The 12,583-nt window shown below is 35.7% G+C and overlaps 1 protein-coding gene across 1 annotated transcript in view; it reads right to left on the reverse strand.

Annotated features, from left to right (window-relative positions):
* The window catches only part of LOC100536595 (uncharacterized), a 30,763-nt gene extending 18,392 nt beyond the window's left edge, over positions 1-12,371 (reverse strand). The window contains exons 1-2 of the mRNA XM_003199039.7: positions 12,322-12,371; positions 5,541-5,706 (exon numbers count right to left, since the gene is read on the reverse strand). Coding sequence (XP_003199087.2) covers positions 5,541-5,706 — 166 coding nt within the window. The 5' untranslated portion in view covers positions 12,322-12,371. The remainder of the gene's footprint in view (positions 1-5,540; positions 5,707-12,321) is intronic.
* Between the last annotated feature and the right edge of the window lie 212 nt (positions 12,372-12,583).

Here is a 12,583-nt window from a genome sequence, read left to right on the forward strand (position 1 = left end):
CGTTTACACTAGTGCGTTTTAGTTTTAAAACGGCGTTTTAGAATGAAAACGATCCGCGTCCACACTCGCGTTTACCCAGCGTTTCTGAACTGCTCTCCGTCCACACCAAAACGCTGAAAACGCACATCACGTGACCACGCTCACACTCTCTTTGGCAAGCGCTGCAGCCCATCTACCCAGATGAGAGCTCTGCTAGTCGGACTTCTCATCAAGCATCTCCCGCTGGATCTAATCTCACTATATTTTATTAAACGGGATATTTCATTCATCTTGTTGTCTTTATCTAACGACATATTCCCTGACTTTGGTCATTGGAATCTATTACTTGTTCTCGTAACGTGTTTTGGCTGAGCGCAAAGATAAGTTAATGATTAATGTAAGCACGTACATTCTGTATATTGACTGATCGCTTGCCTTTATTTCCTATAATGTATAAACTTATTGTATGTTATACTTTTATAATGGCCATTATCGATTATTAAAACTGATATTCAGCAAAAGAGAGGGTGTGTTTCGTATTTTCACTGAAATTGAAAGGAGACAGTTGTTATCGGCTCCGTTTTGTTATAAATATCCACACAGTGAAGATGACGCTCATATATGCAGCACAACGCCTCAACATTTCTGCTGTCTGTTTAGTTGCTAATATTAAAATGAAAATAGGCAGTTCCTTATATCATGTGTACATTTTATTGTTGAGAAAGTGAAACAGTGTAGCCAGGGTGATGTGAATGAAGTTATAAAGTACACTGTTCTCTTTGAAGATTTATCCGTGTCCTCGGTATAGTCTGCTTTTCCATATCAAACTGAGAAGAGTAGCCCTGATCAAACTTGCGAAGTCTGAACTTACACGAAGAAGATGCAGGACTGAACTGTGTGTTAGGCTACTTAATATTGAGGAAAAGCCCCAATCAGAGAGGCGAATGTCGGCAGCCCCGCCTCCGTTTTCGGATGTCTCCGTTTTCCATCATCCACACTGAGACGGAGCAGCAGCGTTTCAGAGTGAAAACGGCTTCTCCAGCGTTTTCGAAACGCTCCGTTTTCGGCGCTCGAGAACTCCGGCGTAGTGTGGACGATTGGCGTAACCGTAGCAAAACTTATGCGTTTTCAAACTAAAACGCATTAGTGTAAACAGGGCCTAAATGGCATTAGCAGTGGTGGACAGTAGCTGAGTAATGCAACATGACAGATACTGTTAGATAACTGATGAGTGAAGGCATTTTGACTGGAGTTGTTCTCTCTGAAAGGATCACTTCAAATAGTGAGTTGTTGACTGGAGACTCACCTTGAATGGATTATTTAAATGTGTGAGTTGTAGGGCTGTAACGATACACCAAACCCACGATTCGATTCGTATCACGATTTTTGACCCACGATTTGATTCGTATCACGATTTTTTTTTCGTGTGGGGTGGGGAAAAAAAGATTTTTAAAACTATTTTTTATTAAATAAAATTATATCATTTTTGTTTTTTTTTTTGTAACAAAATACTTTTGAAAAACCAAACCGAACTAAACTCCAAGATGGTTCAAGCATGTTAAAAATTCTTTTTCAATCAAGTTCTCTTACATAGAAAAAGTAAATTAAATGGCTACTAGGGATGCTCATTTCGGTTAATTTTGCTAACAGACAACCGCCGCTCATTAATCGGTTATTAACGGTTAACTGGTCAGATTACTATTAATTTTATATTAAACAAATTGACGTGTCTATTTTGTGTCTGACACATTAAATATTGCATTTTAAAATAGGCTACTGATTTATTTATAAATGCTGGCATATTAATAACAGAACAGAACAACAGAGCATCTTCACGCACCTGCAGTGTTTAGCACAGAAGAGCAGAATAATCTAAATAAAATGAATAAAATAAATAGGACTGCCCTAAATTATTTTCATTTAAATAATTAATTTATATTACAAAACGAAAATACTGACTGATTCTTTTTAATAACCGGGATAGGCTGTTTTTTTCCAATCATGTTTTTTCTTCCGTCAAATAAAAATAGCAGACTTCCTCAAATTGCCCACTCCACGGAAAATATGCATTTATTTAATGCCCCGCTGTTATTATTATAATAACAAAACCTTTTACATTTTAATAGAAATCATTATTTTAAAGAATAAGTCCTGATGGTTTCCTCTCTCTCCCTCGCGGTTCAAGTGCGCGTGCTGCGTGATGAAAAGACAACAACAACGCGCGCATATGTAGACTTTTTGTAAACAGTTTTGTTGTTTAAATATGCTATAGCATTAATGTGCATACATGCTTTATAAGCCGAAAACAAGGCGCATCTCACTGCCTTTATGTTGACAAGGAAAAAAGAAGAGAAGAGCGCGGTCCTCTTATGAAACGACTGAATCAGCTGGGTATCGATTGTGCAGAAGTGTTGCTGTCTGTGTTGTTACAATTTTAATATTTAATAATATTGTGATATACAGGATTTGTACATTCATACAGCTCTGGATAACTTAAAACAGCGATTAGACCTTCAGAGCGGCATTATGCGTCCTGAAGTAAAGCGAAACGGCTATAAACTCCAGCAAGATAGAGTGATTATATGCAGAGTCATATACCTTTATCTATAAATAAAGTATAACTATAGAAACTGTGTTCATCTTAACTGAAAGCTTCGTCCTGTTTCCTGGCCTCACGCATCGCGCACCTGTCAGTCAGCACGTAACGTTAACTCTCAAAGGTTCAAACAGAAAGCGCACAGCAAGGTTACAGAAAAGTTTCCTCTGCAGAGGAGTCGGGGCATCTGGTGAACGCCCATCCCTCTCTGCGCAGCCACATTAACAACAATGCTTTGACAGCACTGGCAATGTTTCTGCCGTTGTCTGTTGTCAAGAGGGGTTAAGTTGGTTTTGTTTTTGATATTCCTGACACATTCAGACAGTCCCTTACTAAGAGCTCTGTGCGAGCTCTCCCGGTTAAACGCTAATTGCGAGGGCTTAAACGGAGCAGTGCTCGTAATGTCGAGCGGGAAAAAAGTGTTTCCTCATGTTCTTCTTCAACTAGCTCAACTTTTGCAGGCACGCGTGACGTTATTGGAAAGGTAGTCACGGGGTGTGTCGATTCTCCCTTATCACACCGCGACACAGGATCGTAGATCTGAGTGTCGCGATTTCGATTTTATATCGTGTATCGTTACAGCCCTAGTGAGTTGCTTACTGGAGACCAGTGTTGTAAAGAGTACTGAAAAATTACTCAAGTACCATTACTTGCCTAAAAATGTAATGCGAGTAGAGTAAAAGTATCTGTTGTAAATATTACTCAAAGTATGAGTAAAAAGTAGCCCTTTCAAAAGTACTCAAGAGTAGTGAGTATTAGGTTGTAAAAAGCTGATGCATTTACATGTAATCTGTGAATGGGTGTAAACGTAAAATTCTGTAGTGCATTTAGTTATTGTCCAGCAGGCACACACCGTCATAAGACATTCATATTAGGTTAGATTTAGGTTGTGATGTCTGGTGACCAAAATTAAATGTCTAGCCAGCGTCTTAGGCCAGCGTTATTTTGATGTCCAATAATAACGTCAAATGACGTTGATATTTAGTCGATTTTACGTTGTTAGAAAGTAACCAAAATCCAACGTTGAGCCAACATCTTAAACCAAAGTCATATTGATGTCAAACGCTGATATTTATTCGTCAGATATGGCAACCAAAATCCAAAGTCCATGATAGTCTAACGATAAATGTCATAGTGGTAACGTCCACACAACATCAAGCTGTAACATCATTAGACGTTGATATATGAATGGTTATAAATTGGATGTCGGAAATTGACGTTGGCCTGACATTGAGTTCTGACGTCAGCCTGATTTTTATTCAAAATCAAATTCAAAACCGCCCAATCTGGCAACACTACTCATCAGCGACTTGCATCTAAACAGTCTCTGGGTCAATGCATGTAAAGATTTCCTTGGACACTTTTAATGCTTCCAAACAGTTTGCTGAAATGTCTTGAGGTAGTTCGTTATGATGTGATTTACCTTCTATGTGCGATCTGATCGGACAGGAATCGCAGGACTGATTTCTCTAATCCCCATAGACAAGAAACAAAGTAGTGACTGCAGGTTGAAGGAAAGTAGGAGGAAAAGTACTGATACTGCACTAAAAATGTACTCAAGGGAAAGTAAAACTAGACATTTTTAAAACTACTTATTAAAGTACAATTCCTGAGAAAAAAACTACGTAGTTACAGTCATTTGAGTATTTGTGATTAGTTACTTTACACCACAGCTGGAGACTCTCTCTGATGGATCATTTTAATAGGAGAGTTGTTTACTAAAGACTCTCTCTGATGGATCATTTTAATAGGAGAGTTGTTTACTAAAGACTCTCTCTGATGGATCATTTTAACAGGAGAGTTGTTTACTAAAGACTCTCTCTGATGGATCATTTGAATCAGTGAGTTGATATTGGAAATAGTGATATTTTACATTTCATTATTAATATTTTGACTGCTAGACTTTAAGAAAACCATAAAATTCTGAGCAGTTCATTTGCTTCACTGTATTTATCAGTGCTTGTGATTTGGTTTGTTATATTATTTAGATGTGCTAAACTACAAAAATCATCACATCAATCAAAAATTTTGATTTTTTTTTATCCAAAAAGAGCTGCTTAAAATCACTATATGTAGTGCAGAAAAACAAACACAGCTGTGTAATTCTTTTCCAGTAAGGTGCAGTCCTAGAGCAAACATCTTCAGTATTAAAGGGGATCTATTATGCCCCATTTAACAAGATGTAAATCCCGATAGAAAATCTTGCATCTTGCAAATATTGCATCATGCATTGACCTAGAGACTGTTTAGATCAGTGGTGGGCAAACTATTTAGACCCGAGGACCACATCAAGTTTTGCAAACCAAGTGAAGGGCCACATGTCAAATCCTTCAAGAAATAACTTTTATTTATAGTGGCAGTATGCATAAAAAATGTAATATCCGACAGAAACATGTCAAATTAACACAAAACAGATTTTTTAAATAGTTATTATTGAGTCTCAGGTGTCATCCTAATTGTGTGCCGTTTTGGTGACTGTCGCTTTAAATTCAAATGAGATTGTGCTCTTTTCAAAAGAGGGTGGAGCTATAAACGCATATGCATCACCATAATGCCAAAACAGGACTAACGTTAACAGTGAAAACTCAAAATATCAAGTGTCTCAAAAGTGGAAGGCTGCTTCTCACTCAGGGCTGTTTATGCTAATGAGGGAGATATGGTCACTAATGGGCGGGGCTTTCCCCTTCATGACATGTACAAATGGAGAATTTCAATTAAAGTGTTTCTGCAGACGGTTTTTATCAAGTCTGATTATAAAATATTAATTTTTACCATTAGAAGCTGGCTTTAATCACACATTGTTGTGCCTTTACACTTTACAAAAGTGATTTTCATCATAATAGGTCCCCTTTAAACCCCCAAAACAACTGAACAGATAGACAGATCGGATGAGTTTGGTCTAGTGAGAAATGAGAGAAAGATTGTGTGTTGGAGAGTAAATCTGAAATGATTTTAAAACACTTACCTTGGAAATTGATGGCATTTTTTAGATGGACTTCCCAATGAAACTGAACTTTCTTTTGCGACATTGGCTTCAGTGAAGGGCACAAGGGGCAGTGATACAACGTGCAACAAGTTGTGCACTTTGGTATCAGGTACTGCACACCTGTTATCACTATTGAGTGATGCATCTGTAAGCATAAAATGAATAATCAAAAATGAAAATCATTCGGATATAACATTTGTAGGCCTTGCATCTCTTGACCTAGAACCATTGATAACATAAAAATGACTTAACGACGAAATGTTTTATGACACCTAAACAACACTTATATAAAGCAGGGGGTCCGTTCTTCGTACCTCGCTTAAATGATCTAAGATGATTTGGCAGATCCTGGATCTGTTAATCTTGATAACTGATCTCTCGCTAATTTGGTTCTTCAAACAAGTTCGTAAATCAGATTAGAATGTCTGGATAAACTGATCTGAGATCGCTGCATGTGTTGTGAAGGACAGATCTATCCATCCTCGAAATCATGATCAGCAATGCAACGATTGGCTGACGGCACAGCAGCGTAATGACATCATCTGATTAATATTCAATTATCCATGTGAGCAAAATTACATCAAATTAGACGGCTTGTTAAATATGACACGCAATAACCTTCCACATTTGTTGTGAGCTGCAGGCTTTACACTTTCATGTGTCAAGAGTATTCATCATGTATTTTCAATGCAAATCAATGCATTTAGTTCTACATTTAGAAAAGATTTTCTTTATTATAGTGGCCGTTTTTTAATCGGTGTAAAGAATAACTGGTTGTTTACAAAAGCAGTTTCATATTGGTAAAGGCGTCTGCAACTTTTGTGAAGCATCAAATCACCGGCATATTAACTATCAAAACATGTTTATGATTGCATAAATGTATTATTGCTTTAAAAAAAAGTCACATATTCTGCATTTCTATTATACACAATTTGTACTAAAGCGATCTAAAAAGTTCATACCAATAAGTTTTCTCTTTGCACCACCAGGTGGCAGTCTTTATACTTTCATTTCGAGGGTGCAGATTGCATTCGTTTTATTAATATGTATAACTTAATTTATTTTATTAATGACTATAACTTTATATATATAGTTAAAAAAATATGTACCATTTTCCCAAGTGTATCTAACTACTACTGTAAGAAAATATCAGAATTGGGAACATACTTTCTGTATTATCTTTGCTTGAACTGAGCCGATCTAATCCTGTTTATATGAATTGAACCTGCTCCCGATCAGGTTTGACCAAGCAGAACTGTTGCTATGACAACAACTCTCGGATCAGCTTTGAAGAACGAAACGATCCTGGATCGTGTCAAATCGTCAACATCCAAATCCAGCTAACTGAGTAATCCACGTACGAAGAACAGACCCCAGGTCACCTAAAAACTGCCTTGATAGTTTTCAAAACAACAGCACAAAGCACTCCAATGGTGTCTGGCTGCAGACTTGCACATGCACGCTCAGACATGCACTTTTTTAAACAAAGTAAATACAAAATTATGCAACAATATTGTTGTATATTATTACACAATATACACAACATAGAGCTGAAGTCAGAAATATTAGCTTTTACAATCCTTTGCTTCAATAAGATGCCCTGGGGCCTGTTTCAGTAAGGAGGTTCAACCAACTCAGCGTTTAAACTTGAAATCTGAGTTGATTTACCGAGAGATTAAAACCTCTGTGTCTTCTGTTTCAGAACAGCTGATCTGAGTAAGGTCAATCAACTTTGAGTAGCCCAAAGCTGTGGTCACATTAGAGTTTGAGCATGCGATATTCTGTCGTGCAGCGTTGCGAAAGGGGCGGGATTAAACAAGATTATTAGACATTTAAAAAAGCGAGCGATTGCTCCATGTTTTAAATTTCTGTCCAGAGAGGTCATCTTTTGATCCTCAATTGGTCTCACGCACTCAAGTGATGCGATTTTACAGGTCAGAGTTCACCAAGCTTGAACTTTGCACAGCAGGGACTTGATGCATGACCCTGCATTTCCGGTCTGACGCATTCGCATGTGTATGAATGGAAGTCTATAGGAGGAAAAGCCCAGTGTGACCGCAGCTTTAAGCGTGCACACCGTGACTACACCCTCACTATAAAAAGGCATTTTCAATTAGCGCACATATTACGAGTGACCATGGTAACATCTAAAAAAAAGAAATCAGCATTTCTTTCTCCAGCTGAACTTGATGTGCTCATGCAAAGTTTTAGCAAATATGAGCGTATATTTTAAAAAGCAACACCACTGCATCAGTGAAACAGACAGTTAGCGTGGAAAAACAGCTGCTTAAGTTAATGCATAGTTTTACATCTAAAGTGTTTAATTATAATAAAATAAGTAATGTTATGTGGCGTTTATAAAAAAAATTACACATGTTCCCACTTTTATACACGTTGTTCAGTTGTAATAGATTAAACACCACTGCATCAGTGAAACAGAGACATATCTGAGAAACAGCTGCTCAAGTTAATGCGCAAGTTTACATATAAAATATTTAATTATAATAAAAAAATGTAATGTGTGCCATTTTTTTACTTTTCACTTGAAAAAGTGTGGAATTGGCCGTACTTTTAGAGTTATTTCAGATTTAATTGCATTCAAATACATAAAATAGGCTACTGCATAGTTTCTACAACAAATTTGACAAAAAAAGAATGCAGATAACCTTTCTTTATTTATGTGCATCTCCAAAATGTGCATAAAAATAGGTGGGTGGAAACGTAAGGCTAAGAAATACTGATTATCTTTAAAAAACAGGACGAGACCGACAGAAACTCAGAGTTTAGAGAATAAAACCTGTTCCTGACCAGGTTAGGTTCACAGAGTAATTTACCACAGTAACTGACTCTGAGTAAAAGTTACCTCTCTTTCAGAAACAGGCTTGACTTACCCTGCTTTCTCCAGTTTAACAAACCTGCCATTTTGAAACAGAAAAACCAGAGTCTCTCCCATTTCAGGGTTAAAATACTCTGAGTTTTCACTTAACCTCCTTTCTGAAATGGAGCCCTGTTGTGAATCTAAACGTAGATACTATTAGATACTATTGGGGTTGTTTTTACCATCAAATAAACAAATTAATTAAGATAGTTCCTCACTAATTTACAACTTCTGTGTTTGTTGACGCCTTTGTTTCAATAAGATGCCCTGTCGTGAATCTAGGGTTGTAACGGTATGAATTTTTTACGGTATGATAATCGTCTAAAACAATACCACGGTTTGACGGTTTCGCGGTATACGGTATGTTACAAATGTTACAAAATAATAGAACAGTGAAGCAAATTTGACTTTCTCCAAATGATATATTTTTAGTTACTATAAACAACACCACTTACAATGAACAAATAAAAAAATAAGAAAATAATAAATAATGTGTCAAAGTCCAAATAAAGTCCAAATAAACATGGTGCAAATCCTCAGTAAAAAAATAGATATAAATATTTACTATACTATAAATAGTTACATAACGAAACTAGATTCAATATGGAACATCCTTATGTTTTATGTGCCAGCATGGATATGGTTGTCTGTGGATATGGATTTGGATATGGTTGTATGCAATGCAGACAAACAGCTGCACCTTCATTTGTGTCTTTTGAAAACAGCAAGAGCAGCAGTTCGTCTTTGCTGTGTCACTGTTTTGTCATGTTTCTGTGCTGCTGTGCATGCAAAAGTACTTAGTATGAGAATTATTTCATGCAAAACTTTTTTTTTTTGCGTTTTATTTAGCCGCGCATAAATGTATGCCTATCTCTCATTCCGTGTTGTTCAAAAAGCTCAGTGTTGGTCCACAAACAAAAGCGAAACCTATGCTTATTGGTTGTGATATAGCGAGTTTGAACCAATCTGGGCATGGAGGAGGGACATTGCATCAATGTATCATGTCTGGTTTGTCCGGAGACACAGTGACGAGCGTTTCTTTGTCAAATCAGCGTGGTCAAATTTTGATGACGTAACCGCACTGATTCCGGAGCCGAATGTACTGTGATACAGCACTGGAAAGCTGGTTGTTCTTTATGACAATCTTTGAATTGTATGAATCGGATCAGCGGATCAAAAGTTATTAAACATTTAAAAGCTATACATATTTTAGCCGCGGGCGGCTGTCTTGGTCTTTAAGGGTTAAAACCGTTGATATGCAATTGTTCATGGTATGATAATCGTGCACGTTCAAATCGTGGTAAACCGTCATACCGGTATATTGTTACAACCCTACGTGAATTTAAAGGTAAACATGTCTTACAAAACCCTGTCTCATACTCACACGTTTATCAGGGTCAAAAATAAAATAAAAATAATAATTAACAATAATACTGTAAATATAAAAATAAATCAATGATGATAATAAAAGCTAGACATAATCTTAATGCAAAGAATTTATAAACCATTTAAATATCATCTTTAAACAAATGAAATCTTCAATATCTAACAGGCTTAGTGATCAACACAACAATAAGTGCAGTGTTTTGATGGGATGCGGTTATACTGTAATTCTTGTGGTTTTGTGGCTGTTGGTTGCAGTATGGTTCTTTAATTGTGTTAGTAAAGCAACAAGGCTGATTTCTTATATAAACGAATAAAACTTAAATATTAATCTATTATTTTGGGCAGGTTTTGGGCTGGAAAATGTGAGCTATATCTTGATACACTGTCTGAGATTGCATGTCTAAGACTGCGTGTCCCAGCTTGCATATTGAAGTCTGCATTTAGATACTATTGGGGTTGTTTTGACCATTGAATAAACAAATTAATTAAAATAGTTCTTCGCTAATTTACAACTTCTGTGTTTGTTGACGCCTTTGTTTCAATAAGGTGCCCTGTTGTGAATCTAAAGGTAAACATGTCTTACAAAACCCTGTCTCATACTCATACGTTTATCAGGGTCAAAAATAAAGTAAAATAATAATAATAACTAATAATAATACTGTAAATATAAATACAAATAGATAATAATAATAATAATAATAGCTAAATATAATCTTAATAAATTTAATCATCATCTTTTAAACAAATTAAATCTTCAATATCTAACAGGCAGTGTAATCAACACAACAATACATGCAGTGTTATGATGAGATCCGTTTGGTGTTGGTTGCTGTATGGTTTATAAATTGTGACAGTTAAAGCAACTAGGCTGATTTCTCATATAAATTAATAAAACTTAAATATTAATCTAACACTTTGGGCAGGTTTTGGGCTGGAAAATGTGAGCTATGTCTGGCAACACTGTCTCAGATTGCATGTCTAAGACTTCGTGTCCTAGCTTGCATATTGAAGTCTGCATTTAGATACTATTGGGGTTGTTTTGACCATCAAATAAACAAATTAATTAAGATAGTTCCTTGCTAATTTACAACTTCTGTGTTTGTTGACGCCTTTGTTTCAATAAAGTGCCCTGTCGTGAATCTAAAGGTAAACATGTCTTACAAAACCCTGTCTCATACTCACACGTTTATCAGGGTCAAAAATAAAGTAAAATAATAATAATAACTAATAATAATACTGTAAATATAAATACAAATAGATAATAATAATAATAGCGAGATATAATCTTAATAAATTTAATCATCATCTTTTAAACAAATTAAATCTTTAATATCTAACAGGCAGTGTAATCAACACAACAATAAGTGCAGTGTTATGATGAGATCCGTTTGGTGTTGGTTGCTGTATGGTTTATAAATTGTGACAGTTAAAGCAACTAGGCTGATTTCTCATATAAATTAATAAAACTTAAATATTAATCTAACACTTTGGGCAGGTTTTGGGCTGGAAAATGTGAGCTATGTCTGGCAACAATGTCTCAGATTGCATGTCTAAGACTTCGTGTCCCAGCTTGCATATTGAAGTCTGCATTTAGATACTATTGGGGTTGTTTTGACCATTGAATGAACAAATTAATTAAAATAGTTCTTCGCTAATTTACAACTTCTGTGTTTGTTGACGCCTTTGTTTCAATAAGGTGCCCTGTTGTGAATCTAAAGGTAAACATGTCTTACAAAACCCTGTCTCATACTCACACGTTTATCAGGGTCAAAAATAAAGTAAAATAATAATAATAACTAATAATAATACTGTAAATATAAATACAAATAGATAATAATAATAATAATAGCTAGATATAATCTTAATAAATTTAATCATCATCTTTTAAACAAATTAAATCTTCAATATCTAACAGGCAGTGTAATCAACACAACAATAAGTGCAGTGTTATGATGAGATCCGTTTGGTGTTGGTTGCTGTATGGTTTATAAATTGTGACAGTTAAAGCATCTAGGCTGATTTCTCATATAAATTAATAAAACTTAAATATTAATCTAACACTTTGGGCAGGTTTTGGGCTGGAAAATGTGAGCTATGTCTGGCAACACTGTCTCAGATTGCATGTCTAAGACTGCGTGTCTCAGCTTGCATATGGACGTCTGCAGTTACACACTATTGGGGGAGTTTTCACCGTCGAATAAACAAACGAAATAAGATAGTTCCTCGTTAATTTACCACGTTAAAACATGTAACTAACTGCCAAATATTTGTTATAACAGACAGATATTGAGATGGTGCTAAATAACGCTGTGTATTAGATCAAAACAACACTTCTTATCAATGAAGTGGATGTACAACAATTCCTAGAGGTCGCGTTGCCGTTTAGTTTAAAGCAAGTGGATCATATTAAGAGGATACATCAGATAAACATCAACAACATTCAACTAATATTTTAAATATATACTTTTATTGTATATATTGACTGTATATACTTACAGTGCGGGCGGTGTGAGCTTGCACTGGAAGCGTCTTATTTTTTTCCTTTTTCTTCTTCCTGCATATTTCGATGGCGGTTGGCTTACAGGCTCAAGTCAGCATTAGCGCCACGTGCTGGTTAGGAGTGTAGGCAAAGATCACTAAAACATTTTATTTATCACTTTCTAGCATTTATTACATCTGAATTCTTTGATATAAATTAGTCGTTTTAATATATAGTATTTAAAAAATATGAATAGTCTTTTTTGACCCTTGTGCACTG

Source organism: Danio rerio, chromosome 8 (genome assembly GCF_049306965.1).
Source record: "Danio rerio strain Tuebingen ecotype United States chromosome 8, GRCz12tu, whole genome shotgun sequence".
Classification (NCBI taxonomy): Eukaryota; Metazoa; Chordata; class Actinopteri; order Cypriniformes; family Danionidae; genus Danio; species Danio rerio.